The sequence below is a fragment of the Cydia fagiglandana genome, chromosome 23 (genome assembly GCF_963556715.1).
Source record: "Cydia fagiglandana chromosome 23, ilCydFagi1.1, whole genome shotgun sequence".
Lineage (NCBI taxonomy): Eukaryota > Metazoa > Arthropoda > Insecta > Lepidoptera > Tortricidae > Cydia > Cydia fagiglandana.
Window position 1 is genome coordinate 11,121,601 of NC_085954.1, and position 25,183 is coordinate 11,146,783.

At 39.2% G+C, this 25,183-nt stretch overlaps 1 protein-coding gene across 2 annotated transcripts; it reads right to left on the bottom strand.

Annotated features, from left to right (window-relative positions):
* Window positions 1-1,042: 1,042 nt before the first annotated feature.
* LOC134675865 (RNA polymerase-associated protein Rtf1) lies at window positions 1,043-25,055 on the bottom strand. Of its 2 annotated transcripts, none has more exons than XM_063534185.1 (19): window positions 24,880-25,055; window positions 20,301-20,415; window positions 19,873-20,079; window positions 19,077-19,140; window positions 18,420-18,539; window positions 16,753-16,886; window positions 16,278-16,385; window positions 15,146-15,333; window positions 13,990-14,101; window positions 12,533-12,674; window positions 11,448-11,553; window positions 10,943-11,074; window positions 8,581-8,709; window positions 7,438-7,550; window positions 5,752-5,920; window positions 4,774-4,872; window positions 3,751-3,849; window positions 2,864-2,978; window positions 1,043-1,578 (listed from the first exon to the last, which is right to left on the bottom strand). In XM_063534185.1, the coding sequence occupies exons 1-19, from the start codon at window positions 24,943-24,945 to the stop codon at window positions 1,469-1,471; spliced, it is 2,328 nt and encodes a 775-aa protein (XP_063390255.1). In that variant the 5' UTR covers window positions 24,946-25,055; the 3' UTR covers window positions 1,043-1,468. The 2 variants fall into 2 exon arrangements, with proteins under 2 accessions (XP_063390255.1, XP_063390254.1); XM_063534184.1 differs by having other exon boundaries at window positions 1,043-1,581.
* Window positions 25,056-25,183: the final 128 nt, after the last annotated feature.

A 25,183-nucleotide genomic window follows, 5' to 3' on the forward strand; every position in this document is an offset into this window, starting at 1 on the left:
TTAAATGTACAGCGAATAAAATAATTAAAAAAAAATTCGGTTACTGATGAAGTTAAAGTGACGTCACAAAGTTTGTGTCTCCCCCCTCCCCCATGTCACAATATGTCACATTTTCTTGACCCCCTCCCTCCCCCTAAACGTGTGACGTAATTAATGGATGACCCCTTAGGTAAATGATTCTTTTTAATGTAGCATTATTTCCTTTTATCTGGATATGTCGGACATTAAAAGAATAACTAAATGTATTTACGCAGAATAAATACATAAGCATAAAATTATGCTTGATTCGACATCTTTGTACATAAGTAAAAAGTTTAAAAACTTTATAATGATTAAAATTAGGATAGGACCTTCCAAGTTTACAATGTTTAGACGAGTCTCGAAACGGGTATACAGAGTAATGTCATTATTTGTACAGTAAGATGTAGAGCTGATTTAAACGGCTCGCGAACTCGCATGCGATTTTAGTTACATTGCAGACTGTTGTTGGTTACGTCCAGTTCAACCGACCGATCAAAAACCGCAATGTAATTTCATTTCATTTCATTTAATCATTTAATGAAACTCGCATGCGATTTTAGTTACATTGCGGACTGTTGTTGGTTACGTCCAGTTCAACCGACCGATCAAAAACCGCAATGTAATTTCATTTCATTTCATTTAATCATTTAATGAAACTCGCATGCGATTTTAGTTACATTGCGGACTGTTGTTGGTTACGTCCAGTTCAACCGACCGATCAAAAACCGCAATGTAATGAAACTCGCATGCGATTTTAGTTACATTGCGGACTGTTGGTTACGTCCAGTTCAACCGACCGATCAAATACCGCAATGTAATGAAACTCGCATGCGAGTTCTCGCATCGTCTAAATGAGCCCGTATTCGAGTTATTCCGAAAATGCACTTATATGATGACATTTTAATACCCTACTTTTTGAAGTACATATTCAGAATTATCTGAGCACTCCTTATATGGGGCATTATCTATGAAAAGCCTTATTGTCGATGGCGCTTACGCCGCATAAAGTCGCGCAGCATTGTATTTAAATCGGAGCATAAGTAATAATGGCGTAAGCGCCATCGACAATAAGGTCCCTTTTCATCGATAACGTCACATATAGGTAAATCAAAACTGGGATCAAGATAGTTTACCACGTTCGAAGGCCAAATGTTTGATCCCTATAGAGGATAAAAAATACCCATTTTTCAAAAAAAGAAAAAGCTGTTATTAACCTCTTGGGTGAAAAATTGTATTCCGATCGGCATGATCGTAGAAAACCTGTGCCGCTTTAACCGTTAAAACGATATTTTTCAAATTCTGTATGTTTTACAGATATTCTGTAATTACAAGCGTCCATATCCTACGCTTGCCAAGAATCCAGGCAAAATAAAACAATACGTCACCGTCACAACTCGCAACTTTTCACATTACTATACCTATGAAAGAGTCCCGCAATGATCACATACTATATGAGTCCGTGTCTTTTCTTGTATTCCTCGAGGTTGAGCGAACGTTTCGGACCGCTCTCTTTGACTTTCGCTGTGACCGCGGGTTTTGGTGTTACGTTTGAACTAACTTCTGGAACAAAACGGTTCATGTCAATATCTGATCTGAGGGCCTACCGCGTACCACGTTCGACGTGTTGCCTCTCTGTCGCACTTGTGAATTCGTACTTAAATGTGACAGGGAGGTAACACGTCAATCGGCGAGTTGGCTAGGCGCGGTAGGTCCTCTGATAAGATGTATCTTATTAGAATAGAATAGAATAGAAATGTTTATTTGCCAGAATACGTTACAATTAGGTTTTAATACAGTTTTAGTTTCAGTATTCAGTCGACATGAAGCCAACATGCAAAATGTATGTAAATTACATTTACTAGTAGGGTACATCATCAGGTACATGCATAAAATGTCAATAATCTTAATAAAACAATGTCAATTCATTACAAATAAAATTAAAAATAGAAATACTTAAAATTGCACATATAAAAATTAAAAATTAAAAAATAAGCTAAAATAAAATGGTTTGGTATGTCAGAGTTATGTCTTCCTTAAAACTATTCAGTAGCGTCGAGTAGCAGCCGCTAGTATGGAGTGGCCTTTAGATTTGTACTTGTAACGTTCCACGGCAAAAGGTACCTTATGGCAGCTGGCACTTACGTCGCATAGCGCCGCAATAACATTGGAGCAGCGTTAATAATAGCGTAAACGCCAACCGCCATAAGGTACCTTTATCCGTGGGACGTCACACAGTCCTTTTTCTTTCGTGTTGAGGTTCCCTTAAACCCCTTAAATAGTTGGTGTTGTGTTTTCTATCTGTTTGGGTGTTTAAATATTCTCAATCCAACGGAGCGGCAGCTGACATTTACGAGTGACAACGAACCAGAAGTGTACTTACTGCTACCGACGCCGACGGGGAGGTCCAAATCTATATTGATGTCGAAGGGCAGTGTCTAACTCTGTTTCTGTATGTACTTGCTATTGTTTCACAACCCACCAACGGAGCGGCGGCTGACGTTCACGGAGAACTTGGGCCATAAAAGTGTACTTACTCCTACCGACGCCGACGGGGAGGTCCAAATCTATATTGATGTCAAAGGATAGTGTGTAACTCGGTGTCCGTATGTACTTGCTATTGTTTCTCAACCCACCAACGGAGCGGCGGCTGACGTTCACGGGGAACTTGGGTCATAAAAGTGTACTTACTGCTACCGACGCCGACGGGGAGGTCCAAATCTATATTGATGTCAAAGGATAGTGTGTAACTCGGTGTCTGTATGTACTTGCTATTGTTTCTCAACCCACCAACGGAGCGGCGGCTGACGTTCACGGGGAACTTGAGTCATAAAAGTGTACTTACTGCTACCGACGCCGACGGGGAGGTCCAAATCTATATTGATGTCGAAGTCGTGTAGCGAATACAGACTCGCGTTGTCCGTAGATTGGGATTTCGGCCTTTCCGAGTCTGGATTGTGCTGAAAAGGAAATGTTTTAAATGATTTAATACTATGAACAAAGTCGTTAATCAAGAGAAAATATATCTAAATATGTCTAAAAAAAATCGTAGGTTGAGTTTGTCAGCTAAAATAGATGGCACTGTATTGTGTCATGTTTTATAGTAGCCGGATGGTCAAACGTCAATGTTTTACAATTAGTGTTAGCACTTATCACAACTGCGGCGGTAGCACGGTCGCATTTTTATCGCCTGTCACGTTCTAACAAGTATGTAAGTGCTAAAGTGACAGGCATAGTGACAAACGATAAAAATGTAACCATGCTACCACCGCTGTACAGCACAATCTATATTTCTGAATATTAAAGAAATGTATACTCGACATTTCTTTAAAGAGTAATTTTAAAATAATTTGAGGCGCAAAATCTTCAATGATAGGGTAATTCGCCAGGGTAATACTGGCTACTTTTAGTAACTGGCCGCCCGAACCTAAAAATGAATTCTATTCACCTATAAATAGAATTCATTTTGGTATAAGGTGGCCAGTTATTGAAACCTCATACTAAAATGAATTCTGTTTATAGGTGAATAGAATTCATTTTTAGTTTAGGGCGGCCAGTTACAAAAGTTGGCCAGTAACTGGCGAATTACCCTATTGTGTTTTCAGCAAAACAATTTAATTTATGTGGGGTAATTCGCCAGTAACTGGCCGCCCGAAACTAAAAATGTATTCTATTCACCTATAAATAGAATTCATTTTAGTATAAGTTGGAGAAAACCCTAATGAAACTTACTTCTAATCTCTCCCTCTCCTGTCTCTCTCTCGCCGCTTTCTCTTCCTCCTCTCTCTGTTTCATCTCTTCCGCCGCCGCTTCCTCGTTCCGCATTAGTTCCTTTAAATAAATATTTTGAAAATGTTGAAAAACGGAACGTAGTTTGACTGGTCGTAAATATTTTCGTGTACGGAATTTATTTATTATTTTCAGTTTCGCTTTAAAACTTTTTATTCTCATAAGAAACTAAGGGAACTTGAACCCTCAATTCATACATTTAGGGAATAAATTTCGAGGTAAAAATTAAGAGAAGTTTGTTACTTCGGCACGCAACAACGGCAGAACAAATTTCGATAAAATTTACACAAACACCTAATTTATTACTTATCTGAAAAGAAGATAGAACTTTGTATCCCCGAATTCATCCGCAAAGGGATTACAATCCAATACAGAGTTCTAAAGATAAGATATAAGGCCGTTAAAAGAATTATAGAAACCACATATACTGAAAATCGTAGTTCAAGACCAAAAAAACTACGACAGATACGCACGATCTTAGGCACTTTTGGGTTGGGTGAAGGTCGGAATGGGGCTGATAGTGTAAGTAGGATGGTACCTATATTAGTATTGCGAATGTGTTTAGATTTCCTGTTAGGACATTTATTTTAGGGTATCATGTAGATTATTAAATAGATTTTAAGATTGACTTAGAATGTTTGTGGCTTTGAAAATAAAGACTTTTGAGAGATTGACCACTTCACAAATTAATAATTTTGGTCACATATAAATCATAAATAAAATCATAAATCATTTATTTTTCGTGATAAACTTAGTGTACATACAAAAGTAACATATGGTTTATTATGGTACATATAGATGGTCAAGCTAATCTTGTCAGTAGAAAACGGCGCGAAATTCAAATTTTCTATGAGAAGATATTCCATCGCGCCTACATTTTTCAAATTTGCCGCCTTTTTCTACCGACAAGATCTGCTTGACCAACTTTATATTGGTAGCAACAAGCGAATTATTGTATAAATATACCTGTGCCCTGCCTCCCTGGTGAGATTTGAAGTTCATGACCGGCTTCGTATGCCGCCTGGTGAAAGGGTCATCTGTTTTCTTTCCCTTCATTGCTTTCACCTGTAAACATATAAAAAAATATGTCTTTAATGACTAAGGTCGCGGGAGTCCGCTGGATGCGGGTGGCGCAAGACCGGTCAATGTGGCACTCTTTGGGGGAGGCCTAAGACCAGCAGTGAACGTCCTCTGGCTGATATGATGATGATGATGACTTTTTGAAATCATTTAATATGGAAAATTCAAAACGCGTGGTTAGCACTTGAATTTTGTGTGATGTAATATATGGACGAAGCCAAACGCGAAAATCGAATTCTCTTTATCCGAACATGCATGAGGGTGATAGAGAGGTAGATAACTTATTCTTCTTCTTCCTCGCGTTGTCCCGGCATTTTGCCACGGCTCATGGGAGGCTGGGATCCGCTTGGCAACTAATCCCAAGAATTGGCGTAGGCACTAGTTTTTATGAACGCGACTGCCATCTCTGACCCTCCAACCCAGAGAGGAAACTAGGCCTTATTGGGATCAGTCCGGTCTCCCCACGATGTTTTCCTTCACCGAAAAGCGACTGGTAAATATCAAATGATACTTCGTACATAAGTTCCGAAAAACTTATTGGTACGAGCCGGGGTTTGAACCCGCGACCTCCGGATTGAAAGTCGTACGCTCTTGCCGCAAGGCCCCCAGCGCTTCATAGAGAGGTAAGGAAATTAAGGTTCAATAACGAAATTAAGGCTTTCTTGTTTCGCAAATTCTCAGATTGTGCTAGTGGCGCCCTCTTTTTTCGTGTAGTATTCCGTAAGTCCGTGTAAGAACCCGACTGTCGGGTACACTGTTCGTAGCGACTACGCGCTACATACGGCGAAACCGAGGCTACGCGCTACGAGCGTAACCCGTAGCACTTAGTGGTAATGAATGTGTTAATATATAAATAATACTAACCTCCTCCATAATGGCCTTCTCCGCTGATTCCACGTTCATCTTCCTGTTTCTATTATTGATGTACGATATGCTCTGTATAGAGGATGTTCTAGTTTTGTCGAGGTGGTTCGCCCGCTCTTCTAACTCTTGGATTTTGGCGTTTAAGTCGAATACTGTTTCGTCATCACCCCTATTAAAAAATAGAATGATAGATTTTTTCAATTTTTCTCATGAAAAAAAAAACCGGGCAAGTGCGAGTCGGACTCGCGCACGAAAGGTTCCGTACCATAATGCAAAAAAAAAAACAATAAAATAAAGCAAAAAAAAACGGCCACCCATCCAAGTACTGACCACTCCCGACGTTGCTTAACTTTGGTCAAAAATCACGTTTGTTGTATGGGAGCCCCATTTAAATCTTTATTTCATTCTGTTTTTAGTATTTGTTGTTATAGCGGCAACAGAAATACATCATCTGTGAAAATTTCAACTGTCTAGCTATCACGGTTCGTGAGATACAGCCTGGTGACAGACGGACGGACGGACGGACGGACGGACGGACGGACAGCGAAGTCTTAGTAATAGGGTCCCGTTTTACCCTTTGGGTACGGAACCCTAAAAAAACATGTTTCAGTAATTTAACTATGAAAAGATGACATTACAACTGCAATAACTCTAAGGCCCGGCACCATTGCACCATTTTATTAACCCGGGATTAAGCGGTTAAACCGTTAACCTAGTGTCAAATTGTACTGGTAACCATGGTAACGCCAGGTTTAACCAGTTAACCCCAGGTTAGTGGAAAGGTGCATGTGCGCCTAAACGGCTAGGGGAGACGTATGATGCATCGTGGACGTCAGCTGCCACTCTGTTATTAAGTTGAAGAATGGTTGAAGATCAAAGCAAGAAGAAACAGTCTCTATTTTCCCGATTTTGAAATTTATATTTTTTTCCATAATACATTTAAATGATCAGTAATTTGCTAAATTCTCAATCAGGAGGAAAATACTATATAGTTATTTATTTTTCAATCAATCAATCAATCAATCAATCAAAATATACTTTATTCATGTAGGCCTAGCAACAAGCTCTTATGAATCGTAATTAATCTTAATCTAATTATCAGAGCAATTCATTGAGGTTAATATTATTCCATAAGTTTTCCAAGGGGGCAAAGTTGTTGTTTAACCGCTCGTGCTAATATTGATACCCGAGCAAGTGAAAGATTATGGAATCTTGAGCGTTGCGAGGGTTTCAAAGCATGAGAGTTAAACAAAATTTGCCCCCGAGTGAAACACAAAATTTTTCACCACACTAACCTGAAGCAAATATTAAATTTAAAATATCAAACAAAATCAAATCCAAATGAATGTTATTAAATATTTATCATCCAAAGTCATAATTTAAAAGTCAATTCTACCAGCAAACATAAGAATACAACTCAAAATTTGCATTTGATTATTTTGCCTCACATGTGAATAAAATGCAACTTTGCTATCAGTTTTTGAAGTGCAAAGTAAGCCTTTCCGAGCTGGTGTGGTGAATTTTTTTTTCTAACCCACCAACGGAACGGTGCTGACTTTCACATGGCATTATCATACGTCCCCCTTTAGCACTTTAGGTACTATGTCACCTAACCAAGTAAAAAAAACCTTACATCTAACAATATAAGGTCGTATTTCTTTTAACGCAATCGTATCGTTGTCTCACCTTAATTGTGCGACGTCTCTTTCCTTCATTAGTTGCGTTTTCTTCATGGCGTAGTTTGTGGGATGTGATCTGAACCTTTCTTTTTCTTGTACTATTTTTTCTACGTCTTCTTCCTGAGAATGAAAAAAAAAATTGTAAGAAAATATATAATGTATAAATAACACTATTCTAACACAGTTAATTTTTTTTTTTGAGCATTCACTATATTTCTTTGATATTTTAGAATAGTATTTAGGTAAGGACAAAGTTAATTAATTAATAATATAAAGTTGAAGCAGGCAAGGGCAAAATGCATCAATTTCAATTTCGGTTTATCGGAACTAGGGAATGCTCGGTACTGAGTTCGTATGACGAGAACCGGGAATTCCCGGTTCCGGTTCTGTATTTGGTTCTAATCGGAACACAAAAGTAGAAAATAAAACGTTACGTTTATAAATGAAATATGAGGCATTAAGGTTATGACCACCTTGTTTATCCTAACTTGTCACTCATACGCCAACATCATTACAATAGAATCATACAAGAAAGCTCTTGAAATCACGAAAGTGTATTTGCCTAAAAAGTACATGATAAACTAACACCCCGTATTTGGCGTTCATAAGGTAAACTTAGCACATGTAGCACCCGAATAGTTATTTACGATACAAGTGCGAAAAAGAGGAAATTCGAAACGAGTGGCGATAAATTAAAACACGACCGAAGGGAGTGTTTTAAATCGACACGAGTTGCGAATTACCTATTCGCACGTGTATCGTACAACGTTTTACAGTACATATGGCCCTTTAAACTTTTGACATCGCACGAAAAGTGCTATTTTACGCACTAGTGCGGGAAAATAGGACCATATGTACTGTAATAGTTATTTACGATACAAGTGCGGAAAAGAGGAAATTCGAAACGAGTGGCGATAAATTAGAAAACAACTGATGGGAGTGTTATAAATCGACACGAGTTGCGAATTACCTATTCGCACGTGTATCGTTCAATGTTTTACAGTACATATGGCCCTTTCAACTTTTGAAATACGCACGAAAAATGCTGTTTCACGCACTAGTGCGGGAGAATAAGACCATAATGTACTGTACAAGTATTTTTTTACTAAAATATTTATTTTTCATCATTTTAAGAAGGCATATTCCTTACCTTAAATTCATACATAAGCGCTTCCTTAACTTCTAATATCTTGTTCCTCACAAAGTCCATGGTGGGGGGTTTTTTGTTCGCGTCCTTTATCGCTTTGTGCCATTTTTGGAACTCGCTGTCCGTGAACTCCTGCAAATTGAGCTTAGTTAGTGGAGAAATAAGGTTCTTTTTGGTTTGTGTTACAATCAGGCACTGATTGCAGTTACAAATGTGTCAGACTTATTGTTTAGTTTAAGAAAAAAAACCGGGCAAGTGCGAGTCGGACTCGCGCACGAAGGGTTCCGTACCATAATGCAAAAAAAGGCAAAAAAAAACGGTCACCCATCCAAGTACTGACTCCGCCCAACGTTGCTTAACTTCGGTCAAAAATCACGTTTGTTGTATGGGAGCCCCACTTAAATCTTTATTTTATTCTGTTTTTAGTATTTGTTTTTATAGCGGCAACAGGAATACATCATCTGTGAAAATTTCAACTGTCTAGTTATCACGGTTTGTGAGATACAGCCTGGTGACAGACGGACGGACGGACGGACAGCAGAGTCTTAGTAATAGGGTCCCGTTTTACCCTTTGGGTACGGAACCCTAAAAAACAAGGCTAGGTTCGTCCATGTAAGATTTTCCCCAAACATACCATCGCCCACACCAGCGGGGCGACACTATTCCTTTCGGGCATTCTCGGCTTCGTTCGGCTCAGCATTGCTCCGAGCAATTATTAGGGTTGGCACCACTTGACATGCCTTTGCGTGCACGACCACAGATAAGATAATGACTTGAATTTTGACAACCCTAAATAGCCGAAAGGGATAGTGCCATACATTATAGTTCGTTTTTTTAGCATTAGAAACAAGGTAAACAATCTTTGTGTCTTTTAATTGAAAAACACATTTTAAAAATAAGTTACGGCAAATATGTAACAATTATGAATGTAATACGATCATTTATATTCTTCTGCTTTCATAAGTAATCGTTTTTGATTTTTAAAAAGCGTTTTTCAATTAAAAGACATGTTAAGATCGCTTACCTTCTTGCAAGTTCTTTCTAATGCTAAAAAAACGAACTATAGAAATGGACAGCATGATTCGTCCTTGAAGCGCTGTCAAAGTTCGGTTTTGTAGGAAGTGTCCTTTTTGTACGGTAGTACTATTACTTATTTTGTGTCCACACTTCTTCCTCGCGTTATCCCGGCATTTTGCTACGGCTCACATAGGAGCCTGGGGCCCGCTAGATAACTAATCCCATGATTTGACGTAGGCACTAGCTTTTACGAAAGCGACTGCCATCTGACCTTCCAACCCAGAGGGGAAACTCGGCCTTGTTGGAATTAGTCCGGTTCCCTCACGATGTTTTTCTTCACCGAAAAGCGACTAGTAAATGTCAAATGATATTTCGTACATAAGTTCCGAAAAACTCATTGGGTACGAGCCGGGGTTTGAACCCGCGACCTCCGGATTGCAAGTCGCACGCTCTTACCGCTAGGCCACCAGCGCTTCTGCTATTCTGTGTCCACACCGTTAACTGTTAACTCGTCGTAAACCTTATTACAAAAGGCATAAGGTTCACCGATGGACAGGAGTGTTGCTGTTTGTACAAAATTGATATTTACCCATAGACTAGGAATACTCTAGACCGAGTTTAGAGCAATTATTTCATGCAACCGATGTTGCCAAAAATGCGGGGGTGCGCGGGACGAGGTGAGCGAAGTCCCGTGCCGTGATTGGTCCGTTCAAAGACACGGACGTCACACAAAGACACTTTCGACTCGAACATGGAGTAAAATTACCGTATGCGTGGCAGAGCTCAAAATATTTCAACTACAGATTTATAAAAACAACACCTCATACTACAATCCAGTGACAAGAATGTGTCGATTATACAACGAAACTGCGGCCGAGAATCCTTCCATAGACATATTCGAACGCAGCTTACCCAGTTTTAAAAATAAAATACTTAAGACTTTCTGTACCTAAGCTGCGCTCGCACTTATCTTATTAGTCTATTTTAAATATTTTACCTTGTTTAGTTTTAGACCTAGTTTAATTAGTCTTATCTTGCTTAGTTTTTAGACCTAGTTTAATTAATTAATTAGTAGATAACTCAATTAATGTGTAAATCTTACTACTGTTTATATAATTTTCTTAACATCTCATCCCTCTAGCGTTATATTTTAACTGAATGTCATATCCTTCTGTGCACACATGTTTGGAGTTATAGTCCAGTTCTAAACTATAAGCTTATTTATTAATGTAATTTCTGTAAATGTCTGTAACTTGTTTTGTGAGCCTAATAAATAAAATAAAATAAATAAAAAGAGGGGGTAGCGCGACTATGCTCAGTATGGAGGATGTTTTGTCTGTGTATTTACCTGATTACTGACGAACTCCAATCGGAAAACTCTATCCTGTGTCCCGTGGCGTAGTTTCAGTCCCTTGTTCGTTCGCGTGTTGCCCAGATTGTATACTTTCGCTGTCTCGTAAACGTCTATTATTTCTGCTACCTGGAATTTATATTTATACAAACCAAGTTCAATCATCAATCCATCATACAGGGTGTTACTGACGATGGGGCTTTAAATTCAGGGCTCGATTCTACTCGCTAAACTGAGCTACTTTTATTATGGCACCAACCCCGACCGCCCTAAATTTTTTTTTTACTTTTTCATATATTTTGGCCGATCAGGTGTCGACGTTTTCTATGGAAACGCTAAAATTTTTTCCCCGATTTTAGGGTTGGGCCCATAGTAAAAATAACTCAGTTTAGCGAGTAAAATCAAGCCCTGGAATTAAAGCCCTATGGTCAGACACATACTGTATACGAATTTAGATTAAAATTTTCTGATTTAGTAGTTTTGCATGCAGTTTATAACTCACCCTGTATACGGGATTCCCGTTGTTGTTGCCAATTCCGATCCGGACGAAACACCCTGTGACCACCCGGGCGAAGAACGGTAGGTGCACTAGTCTTTCTAATTTAAACCTGCCAACAATATGCAAACAAGTCATACAACATTTTTTAAATAATAGATAAATAATAAATAAATACTATAGGACATTCTTACACAGATTGACTAAGTCCCACAGTAAGCTCAAGAAGGCTTGTGTTGTGGGTACTCAGACAACGATATATATAATATACAAATACTTAAATACATAGATAACACCCATGAGCCCATGACTCAGGAACAAATATCTGTATCATCATACAAATAAATGCCCTTACTGGGATTCGAATCCAGGACCATCGGCTTCGCAGGCAGGGTCACTACCCTCTAGGCCAGACCGCTCGTCAATAATGGAACTTGAAAAAATAAACACCGCCTCGGGCGTGATTAGGCGGGGTCCACACACGAGCCGCCTCGCGATAAATTGCCCCCCGAGGCAAATCGGTCTGTGTAGACGTCCCTCGGCCGAGGCAATGCGGTTCGTTCTGTGTGGGCCCGCCTATTCGCACTCGAAGCTCTTTGACACCGGCCCACTGCTTTATACAACCATAATGCATCTCAAAACAATTACGATTAGCTCTAATACTGCTAGAAAACAGTGTTTTTGTACTCAATGTTGAGTAATTTCTAACACCTATTTGCGCGTTATAGTGTTAAAACGGGTGTCCTTCTGAATTCCTAACAACGTTTGTCCTAGTCACTTGCCCTAATGGGCACATGCCCTAACGATCAATTGTCATAACGATTATTTTCCATAATGTAATGGTTCTGAAAAATGGTTAGGTTAGAACTTGCTGCCACAAAAGTGGGTTAGGTTAGGTTAGAACTGCGATCCTTACAAAAAGAAAAATTTTGCCTTATAACATTAGGATAAGTAATCAATAATAGGGAAACCAAAATTAGGGTATACGAGTGTTAGGACAACTGATCATTATGACAAACAATATTAGGGAATGCAAAGATTAGAAGAGAAGGAGAAAAGACTAGGGTTTCAGATATAGATAAAACACAAACCTGCTTAGCCTAAGTTTGTTGATCTGATCCCTGCTGTCCGCGTACTTCACTTCTTTAACTTCTTCCCGTTCTCTCTTCTTCTCCGTTTCTTCTCCGCCGGTCGAGGAAGAACTTGAGGACGCGCTGGACCGACGACCGCGACCTAAATAACAATAGTATATTTACAGATGTCTCAGAATAAATAATAGTACTAGGTACAGAAGATTCACTTTCTAACAAAACGCGTCTATTACGATTAGGACAGATATGATCGCTAGGTGGCGACAGCGCCACGCGCGGCTTATGGGTAGCCACTAAAATTGGTGTGGAACGGATGTACTTGCAGCTACCTGATGCGAAGCGACGATCGCGGAGTGAGCCACGCCTGCAGATATGCCGGGGTCAAAAAAGGTAGGTAGAAAAGTTTTCAGAAATGTCAGGAAAATTTCATAGGATATTAAGGTAGACATTAAGGTGACTTATATTTTATAAACGGAAACTTTATCGAATGATGATGAATGATGGGGATCGCCCCATAAAAAAGTTAAGCGTTCGATAAATTTTAGTGTATGGGAAGTTTCATAGTCCACTGTTGTTGACAAGTTTCATAGTCCGTTCATTGCTTCGAGCAACACGGAAGGGAGGCGGCATTCGCACTATTTCCCCTCTGCCGAGGTACAAGATTAGCGCGTCAATATAATCTAGCGCGGGTAATAAAACTAGTTGCACTTGGATTTTTCACTAGACCGAGTCCAGACGCGCGCGTGAACACTGCTGCACAAAAATGCCTGTTCTGCTCGGTTTTTTGTTATAAAAAGAGGTCGGGGACATCAAATTTACAAAAAGAAAGTGTTACATTTCACATGTAATATTTTTTTTTACATATCATACGTTTAATTACATTTAAATACAATTATTATATTTTAGTCTCAAGTAATTGTTGGATTTATCGATTTTGCTCGCTCAGTACAAATTGCGGATCGGTCGAGCGACAAATCCGACTTCTCATCTCTCAGAATACAATGACATACTTCAACGAAAATGTGTTAGTGTGCGTGTTGTGACACTAGTCACTCGTCCGTACACAAAAAGAGATCGAGGTTTGCAAGATTTGTCTTTGACGTGTGTCATTTTCTATGTATTTGTGTCGTCATTACAGAGGGCCTACCGCAAACCACATTCGACGTGTTGCCTCCCTGTCACACTTACGTATGAATTTACAAGTGCCATAGAGAGGCAACACGTCGAACGTGGTTCGCGGTAGGGCCTTTGATTGGATTTTGTATGTAAGTGTGTGAGAAGTGCGACTGTGTGCACCTTCCCCCCGCGAAAAATGGCAGAATGATTTGTACGGTGAGATATCGCTTGGGCCCCTCCCTTCCGACGTGTCGGAAGCCGGTGTTGCTCGAAGGTTCATTGTGATTGGTACAACTGGCCCTTAATGTGCCAACAGGTTACAGCTAGGTATAGCTACTTACCTTGTGACTTGTTGTCATCTGAGTCAGATCCCGAGTCGTCAGAGTAGATGTCTGATGCTTTCAGTTTGACACTTTGTTTGCTCGAACCGCCTATCAGTTCTTCGTCTGCATCCTGTAATATTAATATTCAATCAATAATAATATATTACGGTACGGTCTGACGACCGGTCTGGCCTAGTGGGTAGTGACACTGCCTATGATGGTCCCGGGTTCGAATCCTGGTAAGGGAATTTATTTGTATGATGATACAGATATTTGTTTCTGAGTCATGGTTGTTTTCTATGTATTTCATTATTTATATATATTATATATATCGTTGTCTGAGTACCCACAACACAAGCTTTCTTGAGCTCACCGTGGGGCTTAGTCAATTTGTGTAAAAATGTCCTATAATATTTATTTATTTATTATATCGTAAAATGTGCATTACATGTTAATTAAATGTACACTATGTTAATTAAATGCACACACACACAATAAAATGAAAACGCTTTAAAAAAAGTTGTTTAAAGTTACACCAAGAAAAGTCTGCAGCTATTTTTATAGCCCACGCAGCGCAAGTGTTATGTATGTATACTCGTACGTCATAATTTCATAGAAGTTTGACGTTTGAAATGACACTTGCACTGCGTGGCTATCAAAATCGCTGCAGACTTTTCTTGGTCTAACGCTAGGTATATTTGATAGAATTAAATAAAGAAAACAGTTTAAATTGGTAATGTGAGTTTTATTTTATATAAGAATCGCCATTACACGTTACTCATATTAGCAAGAATTAGGCACGAGTGACATTAGACATAGAACGTCGGATACCGGAAGTAAGTTTTAAACTACATGTCATCGACACAAATAAAATAAACCACCACAAAGGTGCAATTACATTGCTATATTTCTAACAATATTACTTAGGAAAGCAAAATGATGTAAAATATTGTATATGATTTATAATTGTTACATATTTGCTGTCACTTATTTTTCAAAAATTGTCTTTAAAAAGTCACCTCAAAAACTAAATATAAGAGGCGTTCTGTATCTTAGAGAAAAACACAAAATATATTTCCCTTCTAAGTTTCATCTCCAGGAGCGAGGGTTTATATTGAATCTCAAGCGTAGCGAGGGTTTTTTGTCTGAATTATATTAGTTTTTTTGTACTTACATCATCATCATCCTTATCCTTGTCTTTTTGTTCCGCCTCCCTTCGTTTCCTCGCTAAATTGTCCCTTGTGACCTTCGCGTCGCGCTGGGCCCTCAGAGCGGCCATGGCGTTTTGCCGCCGGTCGTCCACGTTGCGTTTACGCTCCGTTTTCGCACCGAACAGGGGGGAGGCTGAGCGCTCTGACGGCTCTGAAATATTAAGACGAATGACGAATGTTGACGACCAGTCTGGCCTAGTGGGTAGTGACCCTGCCTGTGGAGCCGATGGTCCTGGGTTCGAATCCCAGTAAGAGCATTTATTTGTGTCATGACACAGATATTTGTTCCTGAGTCATGGTTGTTTTCTATGTATTTATGTACATATTTATATATTATATATATCGTTGTCTGAGTACCCACAACACAAGCCTTCTTGAGCTTACTGTGGGACTCATACAATCTGTGTAAGAATGTCCTATAATATTTAATTTTTATTTATTTATGTAGTTTTGACCCTTAACCTTTTAATAAATAAATATTATAGGACAATTTTGTAAAGATCGACCTACAGTCCCACAGTAAGCTCAATTAGGCTCGTGTTGTGGGTACTAGACGACGATATATATAATATACACATATATTTAAATACTAATATACATAGAAAAAATCCATAACTCAGGAACAAATATTTGTGATGAACACACAAATAAATGGCCTTAACAGGATACGAACCCGGGACCTCCTGCTCTGTAGGCAGGGTCACTACCGACTAGGCTAGGAGGCCGTTAAAGTGCTTTGGACGCCAATGACCGATATATCCGCACCGCAGGTCCAACGCCAAAGACCGATTAATCCGTCACAGACTACAGAGCAACATAGACCTACGTGCACATGCATAAAGTTCAATTACAGTTTTGACACTTGGGTGACGTGGCGTCCGAGTGACAGCTTTTGTGTTTGACACGGCGTCGAAAAGGTTAAATTGGCAACAGGACACAGGAGGACTTGACAATATTATTGCATTTTTTCCCAAATCGATTCATTAGACGGAGACTGCTTACCGTCAGGCGGGCCGTATGCTTGTTTGCCACCAACGTACTATAAAAAAAGGTCTCCTATTATTGTTTCCAGTAGGTATAATATTTTTTTCTTACCTGAGTCTTTGGGGTCGTCTAATATCTCTCCGGGGCTCGGCGGTGGTGCTTCTTTCTCCTTCTCTGGCTCTTTTTCCTTTTCTTCCGCTTCCGCTGCTGCGGCGGCGGCTGTCAAAACAGTTAAAAAATTATGGTTGTCTGTAAAGTCGATTTACGGACGATAATTTTGCGTGATAACGTCATATTAATTCATTACCATTACATTACGTAACGTTACCATGGAGATCTGTCCACAACGTGACACTTTTTTGTGCATGCTACCGGTGTTCGTCGATTTATAAGACGTTAATATCACGTCAAAAAAAACATTATTGCATGTTAATTTCCTCTATCTTCTAGCAATCACAAACCTGCTATTGCATATATTTAAGAGCGAGACACGTATTTCTTATAGCAAGTATTTCTAAGAACTTTCACCTTAGTGGGGGATTGAAAATGAATCATGAGCACAGTAAATGTGTCACAAGTCACATACCTTTAGCCTGTTTCTGCTCTTGTTTCTGTTTCCTCTGTCTCCTGGCGTCCCGTCTCCTGGCGATCTCGCCGGGCGACGACGAGCGCTCCGTGGCCGAGCGGCGGGCGAGGCGCAGTTTACGTTCTATCTCCCATCTAGAATATAATACAATTATATATGTTTTAAAATAAATAATATATAATTATATATGTGTTAATTGCGTGATCTCCATGCCGATAACTGGCGGGAGATGGCACAGGATCGAGACAACTGGCGTGTACTCGTGTCGGAGGCCAAGACTCATTTTGGGTCGTTGCGCCATTAAGTAAGTAACTATGTTTTAAAATATCTAAAACGTATAAAACTACATTTGAAAATTTCTTGTTCTCTCTCCTTCTCTGATATAGCGGCAGTCTTATCATCATCATAACTTAAGAGCATTGCTCTTGTCGGTGGAGTAATCGTCAATCATTTTTTTCTTGTGCCAGTCTTTTAATTTCCTCATACGACGCAATATTTTTTTCACCACACCAGCTCGGAAAGGCTTACTTTGCACTTCAAAAACTGATAGCAAAGTTACATTTTATTCACATGTGAGGCAAAGTAATCAAATGCAAATTTTGAGTTGTTTTCTTATGTTTGCTGGTAGAATTGACTTAATTAACTGACGATTTTGGATGATACATATTTAATAACATTCATTTGGATTTGATTTGGTTTGATTTTGTTTGATATTTTACAATTTATATTTGCTTCGGGTTGGTGTGGTGAAAAATGTTGTTTCACTCGGGGGCAAATTTTGTTTAACCCTCGTGCTTTGAAACCCTCGCAACGCTCAAGATTCCATTTTTCGAACCACTCGCTACGCTCGGGGCTCAATTTTGGAATCTTCGCTTGCTTGGGTATCAATATTAGCACGAGCGGTTAAACAACAACTTTGCCCCCTTGTAAAACAAGTAACTATTATTTGACTGAGATAAGTAATTCTAGGTCTCCTTTCTTCTCTTGTCTTTTCAATCCTGCCTTCCAGGATGTTTAAATATATTCAATGAAATGATTAAAGATACATACTTATAGTCTTCATAAGGTCTCTCCGCTCTATATGTTTGAAGATATGTTATCTCTCCTTCTCTGACATGGCGGCGAGGCGCGCTGTCCTCTTCTCCCATCAGATTTATACATAATGAACATACCTGGTCTTCATAAGGTCTCACCGCTCGATACGTTTGAAGATCGCCTGTTCTCTCTCCTTCTCTGACATGGCGGCTAGGCGCGCTGTCCTCTTCTCCCATCAGATTTATACATAATAAACATACCTGGTCTTCATAAGGTCTCTCCGCTCGATACGTTTGAAGATCTCCTGTTCTCTCTCCTTCTCTGACATGGCGGCGAGGCGCGCTCTGTCCTCTTCTCCCATCAGATTTATACATAATAAACATACCTGGTCTTCATAAGATCTCTCCGCTCGATACGTTTGAAGATCTCCTGTTCTCTCTCCTTCTCTGACATGGCGGCAAGGCGCGCTCTGTCCTCTTCTCCCATCAGATTTATACATAATAAACATACCTGGTCTTCATAAGGTCTCACCGCTCGATACGTTTGAAGATCTGTTCTGTCTCCTTCTCTGACATGGCGGCTAGGCGCGCTCTGTCCTCTTCTCCCATCAGATTTATACATAATAAACATACCTGGTCTTCATAAGGTCTCTCCGCTCTATACGTTTGAAGATCTCCTGTTCTCTCTCCTTCTCCGACATGGCGGCGAGGCGCGCTCTGTCCTCTTCATCCCCCATTAAGTTTTCGTCGTAACTGAGGAACACATTAAATTATAGATTGATCTTTTATAAACTTTATGTCAATGCCATAAGGTCTACAAATGGTGGCAAGACAATTTCAGTGCCAAGCACCTCATTTCCAATACAAAATTAACCCATCTGGCATGTTCTTGGTAATGAATGTTTTAAGTATTTTGCATTTAGTACATTACATAATTACTTAGGGTAGTAAAGTAAATTTATTAAAAAAAAAACAGTTTTTTTTTATACAATGAAATAAGCCATTACCAGTCGTCAAAACGATTTACATACTACTAAGGTCAATGTGGCAAATTCCGTCATAGGGTCTATTCCGTCCACGAGCGTTTATTTCTTTGATTTTGAATCGTAGGAAGAAAAGCCATTTGCTTTTGATTGCTGAACCTAAAAGCACTCGCTGCTTTGTTGATGAAATTATCAATTTTGTTGATTGTTCGCGAAAACGCCAGTGGACGGAATAGCCCCTCCCTATGACGGAATTAGCCACATTGACCTTATAGTTATGAATTTAGTACGATGTATTTTTACTTACCCATCATCAAATTCCTCTTCAGAGTCAACTGAATCATTGTCCGATGAGTGCGACGATACCTCACCTAGACAAGATAATCATTTCAGAAGACTTCCTCCTTTCAAAGTCTGACTATATCTATATATCATAAGCTCATTCATTTTGTTATTGTTAACTTCAAATTGAAACATGTGTGATTATAAAATACAAGGTCTGATAATCCGAGGTCTCTGTTCAGCCACTGTATAGTCAAGCAGGTATAGTAAGTAAGTAAGTAAGTAAGTAAATACTCTTTATTGCACCACAAAGAAAAATAAAATAACAGATTAGTATAGTTTATAGTAATAAACCAAAAATTAAGAATTATTTTTCCCGGCACTCTATACTTCGTTTTTTTTTTAGCATTAGAAATTAGGTAAACAATCTTGATATGTCTTTTAATTGAAAAAAATATTTTAAAAATATGTTACGGCAAATATGTACCAATTATGAATCTAATACGATCATTTATATTCTTCTGCTTTCATAAGTAATAGTTTTATATTTTTATACAGCGTTTTTCAATTAAAAGACATGTCAAGATCGTTTACCTTCTTGCAAGTTCTTTCTAATGCTAAAAAAAACGAACTATAAGGTAAATAAAATGATGTAATGCATCCATCAGTCTAGAAGCCAAGATAACAATATTTCGTTATATTTCATAAAGTCATTGTTTTATACAGGAATTACAGTCTAATTACTATGGAACGGATATCCTTCTGACTAGTTCTGACTTTCTATAATATGAATATTTCATAAGATTTCAACACATGCATACCTTCTTCTGGTTCACTATAAACATCCTTCTTCTTCCCCGACCCCGCGCTATCCGTACTCTTCCGGACCTCACTTTTCTTCGGCTCCGGCTTTTTCCGGTTGTCGTCCGAATGGTCCATGGAGGCTTTCCGAGAGTTCCGGCCTTTCTTTGATGAGGAGCTGTCTGCATCACTGTCCGAGTCTGAGCTGGATGATGATGATGATTTTGCTGAAAGGAAGATTTTTGTTATTATTTGTCAAACAAATAGCCCTACTAAATTTGAATCTAAATCTAAGCTGTGATACCTAAAATGACAGTGAGTGGCCAATTTGTACAAAAATTACAGATTGATCGGACAGATTGGGATAGATAATTTGTCATTTTAGGATATAAAAATGGTCTATGGTATGTCTGTTGAGGTGGTATGATAGGTCTTAAATGGTACTCACAGTTTCTTCTGCTGCCTCCCTCATTGTCAGATTCACTGTCCGAGGACTTGCTGTTAAACTTGGCAGGCGGGGATTCTCCTGGCTTCTTTTTCTTTTTTGCCAAGTTTAGGAATTGCTATTGGATAAATAAAAAAAATACTTTTACTTCTATTCTTTAAAATTACAATTCAAACTGTCCAGACTTTGGTGCAATTCAGGTCAACAGGTGGGTCTACACAGAAAGCGCCACCTTGCTCAGCAGAGCAGTTTGTTAAGAGGTGCCTCACCCGAGGCAGGCCTCGGGAGGCAAACACATATGCAGCCACAATGCCACAGGTTAAGGCACGCCTCCACAGCCTGAGCTGTTTTGTTTAAACCAGCTTATTAACCACAATTATAATCTAGCTACAGAGTTCCCATTTGGTCCTGATACGCTACAGCATACAGTAAAACCAAGCTACAGAGTTCCCATTTGGTTCTGATACGCTACAGCATACAGTAAAACCAAGTTTTGGCAAAAAACTGCACCAAATACTTAGTTTCCTCAATACCCAATAAACAATTCCGGGGACTCTTTGCACCATTTTCGTGCTGCCATCTAGCCTGATGACTTTTTTCTCGAGATTACCCGTCCCGGTATTAACCCATCAAACGCCCATTCAACAAATTGATGCAAAGCAATTTGACCCATATTGATCTGTAGTAACACACGCCTGATACTAAGTCGCTAAGACCTAATTTGAGTTAGTATCACACGTGTGATTAGAGATGGGCGGCGGGTAAATACCCGGGGTAGATATCGGGTATTTATCGGGTATTTACCCAATCTACCCGGTATTTACCTTTTCTACCCAAATAAGTGGGTATAAATAAAAGTTGGAAACGGAGTAATAAATTGAATTGAGATAATGTAAATAACAGTTTTTTTGATACTCATGTAGTTCTATAAAACGTATAATATTTGTATTGACTAAAAAAATTGACAAATGTTTAATATCTTAATACATACGTTCTACAATACGTGTGTTTATCACTCTACTCCTCCTAAACGGCTGGAACGATTAGGATGAGATTTTGTGTGTATATTTCAATGGGTTCCTAAAGGGTTGGGAAAAACAATTAAACCCGGTAGGTGGCGCGCTGCTATAGGTATATAGCCAAATTCGATTTACTGAAACCGATTAGGGTGAAATTTTGTGTATATGACTATTATATATAATTATGTATATTTCAACGGGTATCTGGATTGTTTAAAAAAACTATTGGACCCGGTAGGTGGCGCTGCTGTCGGTATATCACCTAATTTTATTTACTGAAACCGATTTGGATGAAATTTTGAGTATATATTTCAACCGGTACCTGGATTGTTTGAAAACTCTATTGGACCCGGTAGGTGGCGCTGCTGTCGGTTTATCACCTAATTTTATTTACTGAAACCGATTTGGATGAAATTTTGAGTATATATTTCAACCGGTACCTGGATTGTTTGAAAACTCTATTGGACCCGGTAGGTGTCGCTGCTGTCGGTTTATCACCTAATTTTATTTACTGAAACCGATTTGGATGAAATTTTGTGTAAGTATATTTCAACCGGTACCTGGATTGTTTAGAAACACTATTGGCTATATATATACCGATAGCAGTGCCACCTACTGGGTCATATTGTGTTTTCAAACAATCTCATCATCATCATCAGCCTACTCTCGTCCACTGTTGGACTGCAATATGGCGTGCAATAGGAGAGGCCTACGTCCCACGCAATGCGTGTGTGTTGCACGCAATGTGGCTCAATGGAGCACGATTTGCGGCAACTTTGATCCAGCTCTTGCCAGCCGCCTTGCGAAGACTGAGGGCGTCCTACTCTACGTTTGCCGATGCGCGGTCTCCATTCGAGAACTCGTCTACCCCAACGGTTATCGGTTCTACGGCTAATATGTCCGGCCCACTGCCACTTCAGCTTGCTAATCCGGTGGACTATGTCGACGACTTTAGTTCTCTGACGGATGACTTCATTTCGAATACGATCCCTCAGAGAAACTCCGAGCATAGCCCTTTCCATAGCTCGCCGAGTGACTTTGAATTTATGGACCGGTCCTACCGTGACTGTCCACGTTTCGGCTCCGTATGCCATCACGGGTAGGACGCACTGATTGAAGACTTTTGTCTTCAGACTCTGTGGGATTGACGACGTGAAGACTCGACGCAGCTTCCCATATGCTGCCCAGACCAACTGTATCCTTCTATTCAACTCTTTCTCGTAGTTGTTCCTTCCTAACTGCAGTATTTGCCCGAGGTAGACGTATTCCTGAACAACCTCGAGAACAGCCCCTTGTAGTGCAATAGGTTCCGGAGCAACACATTCGTTGAACATAACTTTCATGTTGTCCAAATTCATCCGGAGACCTATGCGTTGAGAAGAATCAGCTAGACCGGTCAGCATATGCTCTAAATCCTGCAACGTCTCAGCTATGAAAACGATGTCGTCCGCAAATCGCAAGTGTGAGATGTATTCGCCATTAATGTTAATACCATGTTCCTTCCAGTCGAGCGTTTTAAACATATCCTCCAATGCATTTGTGAACAATTTGGGGGAAACCACATCCCCTTCTCTCACACCACGATGCATGGGGATAGGCTTAGTCTGCTGGTTTTGGACTTGGACGGCTATGGTAGCTGCGTTGTACAGACATCTCAACACTTGGATATATCATGCCAGGATGCCAGTCGACTTGGCATCGCTGCAGGGAATCCAGAACAGCCCAGACTTCAATGGAGTCAAAGGCTTTCTCATAGTCCACAAATGCTAAGCACAGGGGCCGGTTATACTCTTCAGTCTTCTGTATAATCTGCCGCACTGTGAAGATGTGGTCTATGGTGCCGTATTCTCCTCGAAATCCGGCCTGCTCCGGTGGCTGAAATTCGCCGAGTCTTCGTGCTAGGCGGTTCGTTATGACCCTCGAAAACAGTTTGTAGATGTGGCTTAGGAGCGAAATGGGCCCGTAGTTCTTCAATAGGGCCTTATTTCCCTTTTTAAAGAACAGCACGACAACACTCCTACTCCACACCTCTGGAGATCGAAGAGAACGGCGTTAAAGATGTTCTGGAGCTCCTTTAGTGCAGGTTTGCCTCCCGCTTTCAGAAACTCAGTTGTAACGCCGTCCTCGCCTGGGGCTCTTCCATTTTTAAGCTGTCTGAGGGCCATCTCGATTTCGTCAGTGCTGATTTCTGGCAAGTTTTCGGTAAAGTGGTGGATTAATTTGGCTCTCGAATCCTCATTTTCGGGATCTGGTTGAGATCAAACAATCTAGATACACACAATATTTAATCCAAACTGTTTTCAGTAAATCAAATTTGGCCATATACCTAACGAAAAAATTACTGTATTAAACAATAAATAAAATAAAATGTAGAAATATCAAAACCAAAATATGACAACAATTAAAAAATAGTAGATAAAATGAAATAAAAATTAACGAAATAAATATATATATATACATATATATATATATATATATATATATATATATATATATATATATATATAAATAAATAAATAAATAAATATATGTATATGTATAAATATATATATATATATTTTATCTACATATATATATATGTAGATAAAATAGTTATACACAAAGTAACAAAGAATGTAAATACTACGGTATAAAATAGCTTAATTAAATTAATATTCCTACACCACAAATCAGTGAACAAAATGCACTCGTCGAAAAAAAAATATATTGTGCACAAAAAAGTTGTGAGATTGTGATTTGCATACTTTATTTTAACTTATTTTCATATTTATATGATAATAATATTGATATATCTTAGTTATATAATGAATTTCTTCAATTATACGAACAAATTTTAAATACCCAACAATTTGGGTAGATACGGGTAAATATCGGGTAGATTGGGTAGTTTTGGGTATTTTCCCGGTATTTACCCGCCGGCGCCCATCTCTACGTGTGATACTAGGGCGCTCTACGGGTTAAAACCCCTGATATAAATGAATTAGCACCATATTCTTAATTTATGTATTGATTCTGCAGAGGTATTAAAACACAAGTATTAGTCATAACCAATTTCTCAGTTGACAAAGAATATTTCAGACCGTCCATACTACAGCATCCACTATTTGCAAAAAGTGAAAGTTTCTTACATAATAGAAGAGTGCAAAATTCTCTTCATCAATGAAAATCGCATGTCACATAAAGAGTGCGAAAATTAGATATTTTTGTCATTTTCTCGCCCTCAATACGTGTTAAAGGACTTTTAGCAGAGGTTATACGTTGGTATGCGGCATTTTATAACAAACATCGAATGACTCATGCGATTTTGATTCCATTACAACCCGAACAAGACAAAAATAACGATGTTTTCCACGCCATAACACAACGTTGTTTTGATGCTTGTTTCTTCGTTAAAAGCCACAATCCAAGGTATTTTGTAAAAACTGCGCATTAGACAGATTTAGGCGCGCCAGACATTGATCTTGGCCTAAATACGCAGACAAATTATCAGAAGAAAGGCGTCAAATCGTGGATGCCAAGCGTGATCTTATAACCTACGTATTTGAAAGAAAAATATGACTTACAGAATCCATATCGGACTCGCTGCTGGCGTCCGAATCCAAGAAAGGTTTATTCTTCCTTTTAGCCATTGTGAAGCACTTAGCAGCTGTGTAATAAAATACTAGAGCACGTAAATTACGCTTTCTTTCTATATGCCAATTGCCAAGACTGGACTGAAGTTGTTTCGGACGAGCGGTTAGCTCGGGAACGCGAATGAATGAAATTACTCATAGACAACTAGAATGTCAGTAGAGTAAAATTGTTGCCATATAATAAATCTACATCATCGTAATACTTTACCAAGTCTATGACTTTACCGATTCAATG

Bases quoted from the DNA above. Each gene is read 5' to 3' on its own strand.
- LOC134675865 (XM_063534184.1), bottom strand. From the start codon at position 24,945: ATGGCTAAAAGGAAGAATAAACCTTTCTTGGATTCGGACGCCAGCAGC. The intron at 16,386-16,752 runs GTATGTGACTTG...CTGTTTTGACAG, and splicing joins AGAGCAGAAACAGGCTAAAG to CCGCCGCCGCAGCAGCGGAA. The intron at 11,075-11,447 runs GTGAGTTATAAA...TATAAATTCCAG, and splicing joins ACGGGAATCCCGTATACAGG to GTAGCAGAAATAATAGACGT.